General features: G+C 40.7%; 1 protein-coding gene across 3 annotated transcripts in view; it reads left to right on the forward strand.

The window, feature by feature from the left end:
• Window positions 1-19,813, forward strand: part of LOC124621883 (importin-11) — a 174,016-nt gene that overhangs the window by 126,968 nt on the left and 27,235 nt on the right. For all 3 annotated transcript variants that reach the window (XM_047147352.1, XM_047147351.1, XM_047147353.1), the window contains exons 15-16: window positions 17,498-17,655; window positions 19,477-19,573. In XM_047147352.1, coding sequence (XP_047003308.1) covers window positions 17,498-17,655; window positions 19,477-19,573 — 255 coding nt within the window. The remainder of the gene's footprint in view (window positions 1-17,497; window positions 17,656-19,476; window positions 19,574-19,813) is intronic.

Genomic DNA, 19,813 nt, shown 5'->3' on the forward strand with positions numbered 1-19,813 from the left:
CTTTTGTCAATGTTCATCTTACCTCTTTTCAGGGCACAATTCATTACATTCAACTGCTTTTCCAAGTCCGTTGTCATCTTTAATAGAATTATAATATCAGCAGCAAATCTAAGAACTATAACTTCTCTGAGAACATTATCTCCCCATCCAAAATTTCTGCTTGCTTATCCTTTACAGCTTGCTCGATATACATATAGAATAACATCAGGAGTAAGGTACCAGCTTGAGTCACTCTGTTTTCAATTAGTAATTTCCTTTCATCTCCTTTGACTCTTTGTACCTGCAGTCTGGTTTCTGTACAAGTTGCATAGCACTTTTCACTCCTTGTATTTTTTCCCTGCTACCTCCAAATTTTCAAAATGTGTTTTCCTGTCGACATTCTCAAAAACTTTCTCAAAATCTGTAAACTCTATAATTGCAAGTTTGCTTTACCTTAACGTGTCCTTTAATATAAATCGTAGGATCAATATTGCCTGGCATGTTCCATCATTTCTCCAGACCCCAAAATGATTTTCCCCAACAAGTTTTTCCATTCTTGTGTAAACAATTCATGTTAATATTAGTCCAGTAATATTGTATATGAAGGTAGTATCTGTTCTCGAAAGAACAGTTACCATTAATGACCATGCAGCTTTTGTTAGAATGAAATGATAATTAAATGGTCACCCTAGCTGCAAAGAGGCGTTGATATACTTCATAGGGGACATGTTGAAAATGTGTGCCCTGACCGGGACTCGAACCCGGGATCTCCTGCTTACAAGGCAGACGCTCCATCCATCTGAGCCACTGGAGGCACAGAGGATAGAGCACTTTCAGGGATTTATCCCTTGCCCGCTCCCCGTGAGACTCACATTTCCAACATGTCCACACCACTACATTCGTAGTGCGCCTAATAGATGTTTGCCCATCATACTCATTACTCGTGGCAGATTAATCTACCAAGTCCCGTAAGAGTTTGGGCATAGCGTGTGCATTCGCACATGAAGGTCAATGGCTGGGAAGCCATATTTTAACTATCGGTGACACAGATGGATAGAGCGTGTGCCATGTAAGCAGGAGATCCCATGTTCGAGTCCCGGTCGGGGCATACACTTTCAACATGTCGTCTATGAAGTATATCAACGCCTCTTTGTAGCTAGGGTGTCCATTTAATTATCATTTCATTCCAGTAATATTCACACCTGTCAGTACATGCTTTCTTTAGAATTGGAACTATTACATTTTTCCTGAAATCTGAGGATATTTCACCTGTAACAATATTGTTAAAAGGAAGGCTGCCACTCGCCATATAGCGGAGACGCTGAATCGCAGCTAGGCATAAAAAAGGACTATCACAAATAAACTTTTGGCCACAAGGCCTTTGTCAAAAATAGATGTCACACACTCCATGACTCCTGTCTCTGGCAACTGAAGCCACACTGCGAGCAGCAGCACCAGTTTACGAGGGGAGTTGCAACTGGGTGGGGATAAGGAGGAGGCTGGGACGAGGAGGAGGAGGGAGAGTAGGGGACAAGTGGGAGACAGTGAAATGCTGCTGGGTGGTGGAATGAGGGCTGTGTAGTGCTGGAATGGGAACAGGGAAGTGGCTGGATGGGTGAGGGAATGACTAATGAAGGTTGACGCCAGGAGGGTTACGTGAATGTAGGATAAATTGCGGGGAAAGTTCCCACCTGTACAATTCATAAAAGCTGATGTTGTGATCCCAGAAAACCAGCAGGATCTCCAGGCACTCCTCAAATCCTTAGCCCATCCCAAAACCTCTCCCTGGACTCCCATCTCTCTGCTCACCCCTACCACACCCCGCACTCGTACCTTCTGCATGCTTCCTAAAGTCCACAAATCCAACCACCCAGGATGCCCCATTGTGGCTGGTTACTGTGCCACCACTGAGAGAATCTCTGCTCTCATAGATCATTTGGCACCGGCTGTGAAGCAGTCATTGAAATGAAGGTTTTCATGTTGGGCAGCGTGCTCAGCAACAGGGTGGTCCACTTGTTTCTTGGCCATAGTTGGCCAGTGGTCATTCATGCAGACAGACAGCTTGTTGGTTGTCATAACCACATAGAATGCAGCACAGTGGTTGTAGCTTAGCTTGTAGATCATGTGACTGGTTTCACAAATAGCCCTGCCTTTGATGGGATAGATGATGTTTGTGACCGGACAGGAGCAGGTGGTGGTGGGGTGATGTATGGGACAGGTCTTGGTCTTGCATCTGTCTGCTGCTCGTGGTCTCGCAGTAGCATTTTCGCTTCCTGAGCACGGGGTCCCGGGTTCAATTCCCAGCGGGGTCAGGGATTTTCACCTGCCTCGAGATGACTGGGTGTTTGTGTTGTCTTCATCGTTTCATCATCATTCATGAAAGTGGGGAGGTTGGGCTGAGCAAAGCTTGGGAATTTGTACAGGCACTGATAACCTCGCAGTTGAGTGCCCCACAAACCAGACATCATCATCAGAACCCTGGCAGAGAATTTAGTTCAGTTGCTCCAGTCCTGGGTGGTACAGAGTAAATGAGGAGAAAGCTTCTCTGTGGCTGGACAAAGAGACTTCAGGAGGTGGTGGTGGTGGTAGACTGGAAAGACAAGGCACGGGAGATTTGTTTTAGTACAAGATTGGTAGAATAATTACAGTCTGTGAAGATTTCAGTGAGACCATCTGCATATTTTGAGATGGACTGCTCGTCACTGCAGATAATGCAAGTTATTGATACTAATACGACGAGTGCAATGTCAGCAGATGCGGCTTTGATCGCACAAACAGACATGACACAATCCATAATTCAGTGAGTGTGGTGGGCAGGGCTTGCTCCCAAACACAGTAGCACAAGCTTTAGATTTAGTTGGAGGCCACTGATGTACTGTGGCTGTTTTCCGGTGGTACCTGCCCCCTGTTCTGTCAGTGCAAGTGAAAGCTGCATTGCAGACAAGACACTTATCTCACACGTGAATGGCACAGTTACTAGCTGCACTGGCATTTCAAAGGCTTCTTCAAGCACAGCTGTTGTCAGTGAAAGTCTGACATTCCTGAAGGGGTTAATCTGGGCCTGGAACCAGACAGATATGGAGGTGGACGTCACCACGAGGGGACAACCTGACACAGTCGCATCCACAAGGAAACACCCAAGCGGCGTCTTCCGAGGTGACCTCCACAAAAAAGCCGCTGCCTCTAAAAGTAAGGTGCACACGAAGAACAAATCTGCTGCCTTGGGCATGAAGGCTGCCAAAGGTGACCTCCCCACCGAGGACAGTTTCCAAGTCCCAAGTAGGAAGCACACTGCCAGGGCAGCTGCGCTCACACTGGCACAGCCATTACTGACTGCAAACAGCTGTGTCACGTTCACTGACATGCCAACCGATGAGGTCAGTGCACAATCGAGTAGATCAAAGATGGCCGCACCTCCTCCCACTGTTACACAATGGTCGAGTGATTTTAAGAGCTTTCAACAGCTCTTAAATAGTACAGCGCAGTCTTAAGTCATCTGTCGTGATTAAGGGGAGTTAGAATGGAAAGCAATTTTTTTCATGTTTTCGGATTTTTATCTCATTATAAAATTTGCAATTTTCCGAATTTTATATATATACGTTACTGGCCATTAAAATTGCAGCACCAAGAAGAAATGCAGATGATAAACAGGTGTTCATTGGACAAATATATTATACTAGAACTGACATGTGATTACATTTTCACGCAATTTGGGTGCATAGATCCTGAGAAATCGGTACCCAGAACAACCACTTCTAGCGTAATAACGGCCTGAGCATCATCGAGTCAAACAGAGCTTGGATGGTGTGTACAGGTGCAGCTGCCCATGCAGCTTCAACGCGATACCACAGTTCATCAAGAGTAATGACTGGCGTATTGTGACAAGCCAGTTGCTTGGCCACCATTGACCAGACGTTTTCAGTTGGTGAGAGACCTGAAGAATGTGCTGGCCAGGCAGCAGTCGAACTTTTTCTGTATCCAGAAAGGCTCGTACAGGACCTGCAACATGTGGATGTGCATTATCCTGCTGAAATATAGGGTTTTGCAGGGATCAAATGAAGGGTAGAGCCACAGGTCATAACACATCTGAAATGTAACGTCCACTGTTCAGAGTGCCGTCAATGGGAACAAGAGGTGACAGAGACGTGTAACCAATGGCACCCCATACCATCATGCTGGGTGATACGCCAGTATGGCGATGACGAATACACTCTTCCAATGTGCGTTCACCACGATGTCGCCAAACACGGATACGACCATCGTGATGCTGTAAACAGAACCTGGGTCATCCAGAAAAATGATGTTTTGCCATTCGTGCACCCAGGTTCGTCTTTGAGTACACCATCGCAGGCACCGCTGTCTGTGATTCAGCGTCAAGGCTAACCACAGTCACGGTCTCTGAGCTGATAGTCCATGCTGCTACAAATGTCGTCGGACTGTTCGTGCAGATGGTGGTTGTCTTGCAAACGTCACCATCTGTTGCCTCAGGGATCAAGACGTGATCCAGTGAAATTTTTTTAAGTGCTTTATCTGAAAACTACCTTGAGCAGTTAAACAGAGAACCGACTTGTGGCGATAACATATTAGACCTTCTGGTGACAAACAGACCCGAACTATTTGAAACAGTTAACGCAGAACAGGGAGTCAGCGATCATAAAGCGGTTACTGCATCGATGATTTCAGCCGTAAATAGAAATATTAAAAAAGGTAGAAAGATTTTGCGGTTTAGCAAAAGTGACAAAAAGCAGATTACAGAGTACCTGACAGCTCAACACAAAAGCTTTGTCTCAAGTACAGATAGTTGAGGATCAGTGGAAAAAGTTCAAAACCTTCGTACAATAAGCGTTAGATCAGTATGTGCCAAGCAAGATCGTAAGAGATGGAAAAGAGCCACCGTGGTACAACAACCGAGTTAGAAAACTGCTGCGGAAGCAAAGGGAACTTCACAGCAAACATAAACATAGCCAAAGCCTTGCAGACAAACAAAAATTACGCGAAGCGAAATGTAGTGTGAGGAGGGCTATGCGAGAGGCGTTCAATGAATTCTAAAGTAAAGTTCTATGTACTGACTTGGCAGAAAATCCCAAGAAATTTTGGTCTTATGTCAAAGTGGTAGGTGGATCAAAACAAAATGTCCAGACACTCTGTGACCAAAATGGTGCTGAAACAGAGGATGACAGACTAAAGGCCGAAATACTAAATGTCTTTTTCCAAAACTGTTTCACAGAGGAAGACTGCACTGTAGTTCCTTCTCTAGATTGTCGCACAGATGACAAAATGGTAGATATCGAAATAAACGACAGAGGGATAGAGAAACAATTAAAATCGCTCAAAAGAGGAAAGGCCGCTGGACCTGATGGGATACCAGTTCGATTTTACACAAAGTACGCGAAGGAACTTGCCCCCCTTCTTGCAGCAGTGTACCGTAGGTCTCTAGAAGAGCGTAGTGTTCCAAAGGATTGGAAAAGGGCACAGGTCATCCCCGTTTTCAAGAAGGGACGTCGAACAGATGTGCAGAACTATAGACCTATATCTCTAACGTCGATCAGTTGTATAATTTTGGAACACATATTATGTTCGAGTATAATGACTTTTCTGGAGACTAGAAATCTACTCTGTAAGAATCAGCATGGGTTTCGAAAAAGATGGTCGTGGGAAACCCAGCTCGCGCTATTCGTCCACGAGACTCAGAGGGCCATAGACACGGGTTCACAGGTAGATGCCGTGTTTCTTGACTTCCGCAAGGCGTTTGATACAGTTCCCCACAGTCGTTTAATGAACAAAGTAAGAGCATATGGACTATCAGACCAATTGTGTGATTGGATTGAAGAGTTCCTAGATAACAGAACGCAGGATGTCATTCTCAGTGGAGAGAAGTCTTCGGAAGTAAGAGTGATTTCAGGTGTGCCGCATGGGAGTGTCATAGGACCGTTGCTATTCACAATATACATAAATGACCTTGTGGATGACATCGGAAGTTCACTGAGGCTTTTTGCAGATGATGCTGTGGTGTATCGAGAGGTTGTAACAATGGAAAATTGTACTGAAATGCAGGAGGATCTGCAGCGAATTGACGCATGGTGCGGGGAATGGCAATTGAATCTCAATGTAGGCAAGTGTAATGTGCTGCGAATACATAGGAAGATAGATCCCTTATTATTTAGCTACAAAATAGCGGGTCAGCAACTGGAAGCAGTTAATTCCATAAATTATCTGGGAGTATGTATTAGGAGTGATTTAAAATGGAATGATCATATAAAGTTGATCGTCGGTAAAGCAGATGCCAGACTGAAATTCATTGGAAGAATCCTAAGGAAATGCAATCCGAAAACAAAGGAAGTAGGTTACAGTACACTTGTTCACCCACTGCGTGAATACTGCTCAGCAGTGTGGGATCCGTACCAGATAGGGTTGATAGAAGAGATAGAGAAGATCCAACGGAAAGCAGCGTGCTTCATTACAGGATCATTTAGTAATCGCGAAAGCGTTACGGAGATGATAGATAAACTCCAGTGGAAGACTCTGCAGGAGAGACACTCGGTAGAGATGGGGGATCCGCTCCTGAACTGATTCATAGAGTTGAATCTTTCAAAGGAGTGAACAATCAATGATTCAGAAAAAAAGAACGGTGGCTCCAAACGTTTCCCACAGCAGAGAGAGAGAGAGAGAGAGAGAGACGGAGCATATCAACGGCACCTCTGCTGGTCAGAGCACACTGCACGCCACACAACACAGCCAGCGCCGGCGTCTCCACTGCTTCTACCTTGGCTGCCTGCATTGTGCAGTGCCCCATTGGATTTTGTGTTTCACATATGCCGTGCCGTCTCTGTGCTTCCTCTGCCGCGTGCAGTGTCTGGCGCAGCTTAACTTAGCATCGCAGTCCGTCGGCTATCGTTTCAGTCGCACGTCCTGCCCTCTGGGCAGTTGATGCGAGCAACAGGACAGAGAGCCTCCTAGTGGAGAACGTAAGAACTGCTTGCAACAACCTGCTCGCAAGAGAACGGATGATTTGTCTCAGAGCGGGTGACTGGTGACCGTTCACCGCTCCCCCCACCCTCGGAACTCGCCCGCTCAACGCTCATCCCACCGTTCTCGACTCTAGCCAGAGCGTTGAGCAAAGCAACTCAGGTCTCACTCTGGTCTCTGCGGTCTTAGCTCACGCAGTAATACAGCTTGCGGCTCGACCTGCTTGACTCAGCGCCTCTGCAACGGAGTTTCTCTCTATTGGATATTGTTCTTCGTAGTAATACCGCTATGTATATTACATTATTATGTTATGTATACATCATTTGTTTTTATTTTATTTTTATTTATTTAAACTGATCAGATTAGATTCCTGAAGACTCCTCTTACTAGAGGATTTTTAATATGGACACTACAATTTACACTTTCATTACGAGCGAACCGATAAACGTATCGCAAAATGTGATACACCAATATTTTCCTTGTTTTATTCTGCGTAAGGCTATATGCAGCACTTTAGTCTTACAGTCAATTTTTTTTTTTTTTTTTTTTTTTTTTTTTTTTTTTTTTTTTTTTTTTTTTTCCTTATTCTGGTACGGATTTTGCAATTTTAGGTGTCTTTGGAAGGAAACGTTCACTTTAAAAATATATGGCTTGTGATGTATTTGTACGAGGTTAATGAAATTTTAATACATTATAGCCAAATATATTGTTAATGTAAATCTCAAGTTACAACGTTTTCCGATCACCCAAAAAACCACGATGGTGCAAAATAAATCAATAATCAAAAACTTTGCAATATCGTGGAAATTTCAATAAACAATACAAAATTCTTACTCATTATCTGTGTTACTTCAAAATAGGATCAAATAAGATCAAAATACAGGTATAGTACTGGAATAAACCAAGTTTAAATGGCAATGTGCCTTCCATTTATTTTCTATTGTGAATGAGTGGTGAGTCATGGAAAAGAGCTAGCTCATTTCAGGGAGTGAACGGTTCTGATCTGATCTCTGAAAAGAACAGTTTTGCCCATCTCTAACACTCAGTAGCTCAATACGGGCTTTTGTTGAAGTTTCGAGAACATACCTTCACTGAAGAGTCAAGCAGTATATTGCTCCCTCCTACGTATATCTCACGAAGAGACCATAAGGCAGTGATGCTTCTAATGATGGCAACTTTGATAGGGTGAAAGTGCTACAGCATATGGGAAATAATCATGAAGCAAACTGCATCAGACAACTTGAACAGATGGACAAGGTTCGCATTGATAAAGCAGAGTATGCAACACAGTTGGCTTCAAAGGAGTCCAGAAAGAAGAAAAGAAAAAAGACTTGGAAAAAGAACAAGTGGATGATGTACAGTATGGTGCAAGGTGCTTGTGAGTGACTAAAAATAAAAAAAAAATTAAGCATATATTAAGTGAGTTGCAGTCTTCCAAAACTTTAGAATTTCCTGAAAATTTACATTTTCTGGCGCATTTTTCCATAAATCTCAGAAACAACTTCGAGTAGAGTATTCAAATTTTCAGGGAGTAATAACATACATATTCTGAGTCTACTGAACTAAAAGAAGAACATAATGTTGTGTATAATTAAAATTATTTAGGATAATTTACAAAAAAGTAAACAAAATTTTAACCATATAATTAAAAAAATTTATTCCCAAAAGCAGTGGCTTGAAATGCAGTTATTGTAGTTCAGTGGACTCATAACATACAGTTTAATATCCTGTTAAGTTTCATGTCAATGGCTACAGTGGTTCCTGAAAAACAGGGAAGCCACGTCACTAAATTTAACATTGTCGGGTTAGGGCGTTCCAACTCCCCTTAAAACAGCATGCCACGACACTTTCAAACTAATAGTAAAATCTCGTGAGGATTACGATGCAGTTATGGGTGTGGCAAAGACCCAACATCTTGTCATATTATACCTACTCACCTGAACCGCTCAAGCTGCTCACGATAGTCTTTTGCTAGCTGCCTTTTTCAAATGGACCCAGCCCACCTCAAGGAGGAGCTGGAAGAATTAGGTTTCAGTGTCCAAGTGGTTTCCCTCGTGAAAATGCACTACACCAATAAACAGACCCCACCGTTTATGGTTATCCTGATTGATAATGTAGAAAACATGAAAGTATTCCAGCTGAAAAGAATCGCAAGTGTCAATGGAATACAGGTCAAAAAGTTTTGCATCAAGGGTCAGAGGGTACATTGTTTTCGGTGCCAGGGCCTAAATCATGTAACTATATTCTGCACTATGCTGCCCAAATGTGTAAAATGCGCTGGGCAGCATGAAAGTCGTGAGGGCAAAGCAAAGCCAGAGGAAACATCCCAGTGCTGCATGTTGCTCGCTACCGCAGGTGTGACAACTTCCTAAAGGCAGACACTAAGCAGCGTGCCAATAACAACCTGGCCTGACCAGTTAGTCTTGGCCTTAGTTTTAGTAATGTCATGAGGGGAAAGGGTATCGCAAGCCCCTTGCCCGTTCCCCCTTTCTCAGGCTGTACCAGTGCAGCCTCTTGTGGAAAATGATGCAAATGGTCACTGCCCACATGCTGATGTAAATCACGCCGGCCAGTGGGCTGAAATGATCAACCCAGTCTTCTCCGCAAAGTAAGTTGTTTGTGGGCGCAGACCAAATAGGGAACACCTGGCTGCCTCCAGTACTACTGAAGTCTCCAATGGGCACGGACCGAATAGAGAACACCCGCCTGACCAACAGGCCATGGTAGATGTTTGCTGGAATGGACCAGAGAGGGAAATGCCCACGAAACGTAAACACCTCCGCGAATGAGGACACTGATGCAAACTACGATGACTTAAGAGATGAGCTCCGCTCTCTCATTAAAACAGTCAAAAGAGTTGCTCCAGGCTTTTCCCACTGTCCTTGTGACAGCAGTGCAGATATATATAAGTACTGCATCCACCTGACTGCTTTGATCCAACACTTTCAGTATGTCATGTGAGAAAAGTGAGAGTTGGGTTTTACGTGATTGATCTTTTCAGAAGCCATGGCGATTGATATGGAGGAGGTCATTCTGTTCACAATACCTCATTATATATGAGCTTGCAATATGTTCTAAAATTCTGCAACAAAACAGTGTCAATGATATTGGATGGTAGTTTTTTTGTATCAATTCTACTACCCTTTTTGTGGATGGGTGTTACCAGGGCTTTCTTCCAACTACTAGGCACAGTTTTTTGTTTGAGGGATCTATAACAGATTATAGTTAGAAGAGAAGTTAACTCAGCCACAAATTCAGCACAGAATACGGTAGGGAGTCCATTTGGCCTTGGAGCTTTGTTCAATTATAATGATTTCAGCTGTTTCTCGGTACTACTGACACTAATACTTATTTCACTAATCTTTCCAGTGGTATGGGGATTAAATTGGGGCAAATCTCCTGAATTTCCTTCGTAAAGGAATATTTGAAAACAGTGTTAAGCATTTCAACTTTGCTTTGCTATCCTCAATTTCAGTTCCTGTCTCATTCATTAGTGACTGGACACTAACTTTGGTGCCCCCAGCACCCTTTACATGCAACCAGAATTTCTTTGGGTTTTGTGAAAGGTCATAGTTTCTTTGGGTTTGCTGAAAGATCATTCCCGGCGGGGTCAGGGATTTTCTCTGCCTCGTGATGGCTGGGTGTTGTGTGATGTCCTTAGGTTAGTTAGGTTTAAGTAGTTCTAAGTTCTAGGGGACTGATGACCATAGATGTTAAGTCCCATAGTGCAGAGCCATTTGAACCATTTTTTGAAAGATCATTTGACAATGATCTGCTACAGTACTCATTGAAGGCTTGCTCTCATGACAGCCAAACACTTTTCATTCAGCATCTCTCTATCTACTCTTCATAGTGACTGTATACCATGGAGGGCCCCTCCCATTTTGAACTGTTCTACTGGATACATATCTCTTCATTGTGTGGTAAATTATTCCTTTAAAATTAAGCCATAGTTCCTCTACAAGCTCCTGCAATGTGGTAAAAGTTTAAACTTCCTCATTGAGATATGACACTGCCGATTTTTTTGTGTAGTTTACTGAACATAGATATCTTTTTTCTTGTTTTATTTGTTCTTTGGTAATCATTGTTGCCACAACTACTTCATGTTCACTGATGTTTCAATGTGGACATCCTCAGAGAGTCAGGTCTATTTGTTGCCATAAGTACCACTCTATTTTCACCTTGAGTGGGGTTCTGCACTCTCTGGTCTAGGTAGTCTCCAGAGAAGGCATCTGGTTTAGAAAGCTGTGTCCTGGCATTATATAACCAAATTGAAACTTTCCAAAGTCTCCAAGTCTTTTCCACATACACAGTCTTACATCATTCTCAAACCAAGTGGTAGCAATGATTGTTAAGTCTATGCAAAATTCTACCAGATGGCTTCCTCTATTCATTCCTCTCCCAGTCTGTATTTTCCTACTATTTTTCGTTCCTTTTTGAACAAGGAAATTCCAGTCCCCCTTCACAAATTTTTCTGTTCTTAAATTATCTGTTTTTTAATCTCGTCACACAATGTTACTGTTTCTTTATCATTTGTGGAGGATATAGTAGGCAAAACTGATACCTGACAGTTACAGTGAGGTTGGCATGACTGGCACATCTCCCTCAACCATTCACCTAACGCTGTTTTATATATGTTTCTGTGACAGTGCCTCATTGTTATCACAGTTTTATATGGCTGTTGTTTTCGCCTGAATGTGTTTGTATTGTGCAGCTGAAAGGTGGCAACAGCTCTGCCAGCTGTTAGGAATCTTCGTTAGCTGACTCCACTAGAGGCATATAAATGTTCGTACTATTGTGATGGCTTTTTGTCTACCTTGTCTGTGGTAATGCAGTCAGTATATTGTTCACAGTAACTCAATCATATATCTATTTTCTTATTCATTATTAGACCTACTCTTGCATTACCCCTATTTGATTTTGTATTCATAACTCATCTGACCAGAAGTCCTGTTCTTCCTGCCGCCACAATTCTCAAATTTCCTATTTATCAGACTTCAACCTATCAGTTTCCCTTTCTACATGCCCAGTTAAGGGTTTTGACATTCCAGCCTCCAACTTGTAGAGAGCCAGTTTTATTTCTCCTGATGACTACATCATCCTCAGTAGTCCTGCCTGAAGATCTGAATGGGGGAATATTTTACCCCCAGAATATTTCGCCTAAGAGGATGCCATCATCCGTAAGCTGTACAGTAGAGCTGCATTTGTGTGAAAAAATAACAGCTGTAGTTTCCCCTTGTTTTGCAGCCTCTTGCAATAACAATATGTTGACTGAATGTTACAAAGTCTGATCAGTAAGTCCTTCAGTCTGTTGCCCCATGCTTCTGCTGAGAAGGTTACAGCCCCTCTATGTGAACGACACGTTTCTCTGGCATATACCCCACCATTGTGGTGGGCTACCTGTATCATTGAGGCATGCAAGCCTCCCCACCTTGGCAAGGTCCATTATTTATGGGGATTCTGGGAAAATATCCACCATTATTTTGTATTTCACATGTGACTATGTAACTTCCATATTATGGGGATAACATTCTAGTTTTTCATTGGTAAACAAATGAATGAACATAAGGTCAGGTGTCTAGTGATTTTGTAAATAAAATTTTGTGCCTCCATGATTGACGTAAAATTCTAAGTAGTTTTGCTGTTATGTAAAGTCAATAAATGAATCACTAATCTGTACAATTATTTTGTGATATTACTGGGACTGAAACAGGGGTGGCACAGAGAAAGCAAAAATACTAAATTTAATCTTTAGATATTGTTTCACTCTGGAAGATTGTAGTACGGTTCGTAGGATTGCCAAAAAGACGGACATTGAGATAAATGATCGAGGAAAAACTACTAAAATCATTTGACAGGTGTTAGACAACTTGATCTGATAGGATACATGTTCTATTTGTATAGTTTATTAGAAAGAATTTCCTTCCCTTCTAGGAGTAGTTAATCGTTAAACACTAACCCAGGGAAGCATTCCAAGCAGTCGGTATAAAGAGCAGATTGTCTCCGTTTTCAAGAAGGATAATTAGGTGGATACACAAAACTATAAACATATATTGTGGACTTCAGTCTGTTGTAGAAATATGGAAAACATTTTTTGTACATGTATTACACCTTTTTGGAGACCAAAAATCACATCTGTAGTATTCTATGAATGGTAATTGTGTGAAATGTGGGTCACTTCGTTCAATCAGTAACATGTTCCTTGACTTCTCCAAGGCATTTGATGTACTTCCACATTTTTTCCTAGTGAAAAAAATGTGAAATAATGGGGTACGAGATTTAGGATTTGTAAGTTGATAGAACTCAACTTGTGGATCTTAAAAGGGCAAAAGTGTCAGATGTGAAAATAGATTAAGGTGTACTCCAACGAAGTTTTACTGGATTGTTGCTATTTATAACATATGTAAATGACAGATAATTGTAGGGATTCTCTCTCTCTCTCTCTCTCTCTCTCTCTCTCTCTCTCTCTCTCTCTCTCTCTGTGTGTGTGTGTGTGTGTGTGTGTGTGTGTGTGTGTGTGTGTGATGAAGATTTTAACGTTTTTGTTTAATTGTTTAGTTTTCTGTGTGTGTGAGGGAGGGGGTCAGGTTGTTTATGGGTAGGGAGTGTCTGATAGTTCTTTGAGGGCAGAGAACAGAGTTCTGTTGCAGAAAGCTGTGCATTCCTTTATTATTTGTTTTCCTTTGACTACGGCTTTTTGTCTGTGATAGTTTTCTTCTGCTATTAGTTTTTTGTTGGATAGCCTTTCATGCCTATAATGTGTTCAGTAAATGTAGAATGACAGCTGTTTTTCTTTAATGATCTTCTGTATTTTGTTTATCTGATGTAACGTTTCTGTTTGTATATCCTATACAAATTGATTTGCAATCCTGGTATGTCAGCCAGTAAAAGCAGTGTGTTGTATTTGTTTGTGTTTGTGTTTGTATTGGTTGTGCTTAGTTTTCTCTTTAATGATTTACCTGTTCTGTAGGTTATTTTTAGCCCTTGTTTTTTGAGGTTCTTTGGGTTCACGTGCATCTGTGTTCTGTGTGTCTGCGTTTACAAGTTGGTTACTAGCTGGTTTGTGTGTGTGTGTGTGTGTGTGTGTGTGTGTGTGTGTGTGTGCGCGCGCGCGCCCTCACGCGTGTGCGTGTGCTCTCTACATGTCCCCCTTATTTTTGGTTTAGTTTTATGTTTCAGTGTCTCTATAATGCTTTGTATCATGTCCATTCTCTACAGCTATTAGTTTATCTGTAACTCATTTTTGACATAGTCTTCACTGATAGGAAATTTTTTCAGTCTGTGCAGCATATGTTGGAAACCAGCTAGTTTTTGTGCAATCTGCTGATTAGAGTATTTGTGTATGGTTGTGCTGGTGGAGGCAACTTTCCTGCATATGGAGAATTTGTGTTGTCTGTTGTGGCCATGACTTGTGAGGTCAAGGAAATTTAACATTTTGTCATTTTCTGTTTCTGTGGTGAAATTCATTTTTGGGTGAGCTGTGCATATGTCATTGTGATGATGTTATATGCAAATGGATATTTCATCTAGAAAGCATATGTCGTTGTCTACATAGCAATACCAGTATACTACCCTATATTGTTTGCATCTTACTATTAATTCAAATATTTTGTTTTAATGTGATTGGGGAAGTTGTTGGCTAGGAGTCCACTGACAAGTGACCTCATGGGAAGCCCATCTTGTGAGTAGAACTGTTTGTCAAATGAGAAATATTTTTTTCTCTGTCATTAGTTGTAGAATGCTAGCTGTATGTTTTATGTGGGTTTTTAGAATATCTTTCTGTTGTTCTAATTGTTGTTTGATGACATTGGTGATTTCAGTGGTGGGGATATTCGTGTACATGGATGTGATGTCGAATAATGTGAGTATGACTGTTGTGGGTATGTTGATGTCTGATTTTTTCTATCAGCTCTTCAGTGCTGTGTATACTACTGTTGTCTGTGTGTACATAATGTTCCTGTAACTATGTGTTAATTCTGTGGATAGGTGATAAGCAGGCATACTTCTGAAATTACAACTGGTTGTACTGGAATATCCTGCTTGTGAAGCTTTACTTTGCTGTTCATTGTGGGTGCCTTGCAGTTCTTTTATTTTAGCAATTTCACTTTCTATTTTGTGAATATGTGTGAGATGTTTTTAGAAGTCTCTGTGTATTTTTCTGGTATCTCTGTTGTGTCACTGGTTAGCTTTGTTATGTTATTGTCTTCTAGAAATTTTAAGGTTTTGTTTTTGTATTCCTCCTGTTTTATTATTGTAATGGTGTTGCCCTTGTCTGATCTAGAGAAGAGAACCCCATTGTTTGTAAGTTTGTTGATTATTTTTCTGGAAGTTTTTGCTTCTTCACTTTTGGTTTCTGTCAGTGTTGTTTTTATTTTCCTGTATTGTGCACACTCTTGTCACACCTGCATTGAAGTTAGTGTTACTGTTTCTTTTTTCTTGTTTTATTGTGTATTCACTTTCTGTGATAAGATTCTCCACTGTCTTGTGTGCAATGTGTATGTTGATGTTGTATTTAGGTTCTTTTTCTAGCAGATTTATTTCTTGGTTAATTAGTTTTATATCAGTAAGGTTGACCAGGTGTTTGTAGAATGTGTGGCTCATTTCCCTTCTGTTTTTATGTATTACGATATTATTTTGTTTCAGAAATAAGTGTGTTTCATTGTTCATGTAAGTAGGCAGGTAGATACATTATAATTATTATTAATTACATAATTGGAGATCCGTCGCTGGAAAGTGCAACAGCTGTATAATGTCTGAATGTGCTTCTGGAGCAACTTGAAGCAGCGAAACTAGCTAAAACCAGCCATGGGAAAAACTTATCTCAGATTGAGATTTATTGGAAGAATTGAAATGAAATGAGATTTACTTGCTGAAGAGGTAGTATAGAAAAACCTCATTCATCCAACTCCCTAGAGAAGTCAAAACAAAATGGCACAGCTCAGTGATAAAGTGAAGTATCATGCAGCAATTTTTATATGAAGGGAAACAGCACTGCAAGAATCCATGCTAATTTGGTGAAAATTTACAGCAACAACTCACGATTGTAAGACACAGTCATTGGTTGTGCAGATGCTTCCAGTGTGGTCAAACAATGATAAAGAATGAAGTAGCAAACCATCTCTGTGAAGAACCAGGAATTTCAAAAGAAATGGTGCTCTAGTGTTCACAATCGATACTGGAAAAAGTGAAAATCAGTTTCCAAAATCTTGCGTAACCTTAGGAATGTGACAAAGGTTGCCACTTTCTGGGCTGGTCACACTCAAACCCGTCAAACCAAGACAGCATTGAAATGTTGCTGTTTCAAGCCAATCCAGATACCTTGTTTAGCCACCTAATCACACTGGAAGAATTCTGTATGTATCACTATGGTCACTAGACAAGGAGTAAAGTTAGCTTTGGAAATGTGTGGATTCATGACTGCCAGAAAAGGCAAAGATCCAGCCACCATTGGACAAGATGATGCCGAGTGTTTTTCAGGACTGCCTTGTGGTGCTATAGATTATGCTCATAAGAGGCAAATCATTGCAGGCACACACACTTTCGAGATCTCCATACAGAGTTAAGAAAGACTATAAAGACAATATTGCGGGAACCTGCCTGAGGGAATGTGTTTGCTCCACTACAACACCCATAGTTACACATGCTGCTTGTTTGGGCTATCAGATTTTGCCTCCACTCTTGTGTTCTCCTGGCATGGCACCCAGTGTCCTGTTGTTATTTTCTTGCAATGAAGAAACTATTGCATGGCAGGCATGTCCAGAATGGCAACAAAGTGTTTTTTGATGTGGGAAATTTCCTGAACAGCCAAAATGCTGAGTTCAATGACCAAGATCCCTGCCAACTCATCCATCATTGGAAAATGTGTCATATTGAACAGTGAATATGTAGAGGAGGACTAACACCATCACCAAGTTTCATTGTTGCAACTTGATTTTTTTAAGATGGCAATTAAAACTTTAATTACCCTTGCACATCTCACCAAATCAGAGGAATTCGGCCTCATCCAAAGGCTTACTGATAGTAGTTCTCCTCGCTCAGTATTCCTGAATAAATGTAAAAAATTGGGAATGAATGTAACAAAGTGGAAGAATGATAGTAGTGCTTAAAGTACACTCCGCCACATGCTCAAGCAGTATGATGTGTATTCAGTATTTGTTTATATATATAAAAACAAAGATGAGGTGACTTACCGAACGAAAGCGCTGGCAGGTCGATAGACACACAAACAAACACAAACATACACACAAAATTCAAGCTTTCGCAACAAACTGTTGCCTCATCAGGAAAGAGGGAAGGAGAGGGGAAGACGAAAGGAAGTGGGTTTTAAGGGAGAGGGTAAGGAGTCATTCCAATCCCGGGAGCGGAAAAACTTACCTTAGGGGGAAAAAAGGACAGGTATACACTCGCACACACGCACATATCCATCCACACATACAGACACAAGCAGACATATTTTGTTTATATATAGTTACCACAGTAGTAAAGTTGTTTTTCATGTATGTTGTGGAAGATTATTTGAATATTAAGCTGACATTGTGTTCTTTCTTTGTAGACATATGGTGAGGTAATCATCAACCTATGCAATGACATGCTGGCTGATATGAGATCTGAAGGTGTTATCATGACAATGCGCTTGGTTGAAACTTGTCTAAGAGCTGCACCAACTCTTTTCCCTGAGATTTTGGAGCCCATGCTTCCACGAATATTTGAGTGAGTGTTTTCAATAGTTACATATATTCTTTTACAATATACTGGTTTAGCATGGCTGTAAGATAGAAAAGTCATTTACTGGACAACTGCTACAAACTGGTAAAGCTAGAGTAGTTTGCAATTGTTTATCATCTTTGTCTTCCTGAAAACTGCACGTTGACAAGGAGGCATTGGTATTCTAATGATGGGGTGGTTCATAGATTAATAACTGCTGTAATTGGGTTGCAGAGCTCAATTAATGAGTTCAAATATGAGAAAAATGGTTAACATTACTAATAAATTTATATCAGAGTCCAACTGACTAATCTACTCAAATCGTATTTCAGGCAGACAAAAACTCTGGAACAGAAAAGTGCCAAAGATAGCATTCCAGTTATCTGTGGTATCCACAGTTAACAATCCCAAATTTAGTTTTCAAATAGAGCTTTGCATCATCCTTAAAATATTGCAGCAGTTTTGATCGTGGATGTTGTAAATAAGATTATAGAACTATCTGCTGAGCATAAGGCATCACAGATTTGTGTACATGAGCTCCCATATAACGTTGACATTCCTACTCTTTCACAGTTGGTTTGGGACATCAAAGTGAGCTTGCCACTTATGGTACATGCAGAGGGCTAAATATTTTCGTATATTGTTAATGTGCATAGTTTTTTATCTCAGCCTTTAAAAAATAGGAAGTTGCAAATGATTCTCTGCTATTCAAGAACTGTTGAATATTAGGCAGTGAGATATTATTTATTAACGTCTGCAGTGAAATATTTCCCAATAAATGTCAGAAAGAAATTAAGTGTAAATATCACAACTGTCAGCACACCACATGTGTCTTCCCATTTCCTATTATTTGCACAATAAAGCTCGTAAATCTAAACTGTACTGTCAGAGTTTGGTCTTCCAATTTTCGCACCCCATTTTCATTTTGTGAAAAGTTTTATTTACATACCATAACTAGCATCATATCACCACAATCCCTTTTCCTGCTACTCTTATATGCCATTACCAAAATTCTGCACTTCCATAAAAAATCGTTTGTTTCACAATCAAGATAAATAAAACGTTATGAACATTGTCAACACGTAAATACGTATCTGTCATTTCTCAAAACCTTGCTTTAATATTTTAAACTATTTATGCTATATTAGTGGTGTACATGGGTGGGTTTAAAATTGTTGGTACTAAACTCTTTCATAAGGCGGTGGTACTGGCATGCAAGTAGTAATCTCGCTAATACAGAAAGCAAAGATCATATAATGATAGCCACAGCAATAGAAAATATCACATACAATTTCCAAAAGGCCTAATCATACCATCGTCACATGTTACTTCGGAGCACACTGTATTATAAAATCTCAAGAGCAGAGGTGGCCTGATAAATTCTGCTCCAATATGAGATTTGCCCAAACCCAGGGCTTCCTACTTTTATAATAGAGTTGTTTCCTTCCTCTTCTTCCTCTAAACTTATTAACATAATATCAAAAGGAAAATTTAGTTGAGAAAACTATGAAATTACAAAGACACAGAATGGCTTACAAGTACTAACCTATGTCAGGGACAAAAGAGGGTTTGGTTAGAGATGGTTAAATTGGATGCCACTCAGACCTGTCTCCTACCTCTCGTCCTGGGGTCTAAATGACCAACTGCACCTTTCGAACCTTCCCTGTCCTATCCCTATTTCATCCTTGATGATGGAACTTGCAGAAAAGTAAGGTTAGTGTTTTCACCTTGAAATGTGCCTATTAGTAATAACTGAATGTTGCATCCTGACATGATTACTATAATACGCGTTATAAAATTACATTAAATAATTTTGCTTATTTACAGGGCCATTTACCGAGGTGAAGACTATCCTATGGTAATGTCTATGTACCTCTCAATCATGGCAAGAGTGCTTCTGTGCTCACGTGATGTTTTTAGCCAGGTATGTAAATAGGCAGATTTTGAAAGTTATGTATCAGTCATGAAAAGGATAAAAGTGTCACACAACAGAAAAAGAGGAAAAATTAGAATGATACAATGACAAGCAAAAAATTTGACTTTGACTGTTTAAAATAATTTTCTTGTTCTGTGTTCCATAATCTTATTGAATGTGGCATGCTGTATTTGCAACTTCTGTTCACAGATGACATCCTCTCTGTTTGTCAAACTGCTAACCCTGATA

This window comes from Schistocerca americana, chromosome 7 (assembly GCF_021461395.2).
Source record: "Schistocerca americana isolate TAMUIC-IGC-003095 chromosome 7, iqSchAmer2.1, whole genome shotgun sequence".
Classification (NCBI taxonomy): domain Eukaryota; kingdom Metazoa; phylum Arthropoda; class Insecta; order Orthoptera; family Acrididae; genus Schistocerca; species Schistocerca americana.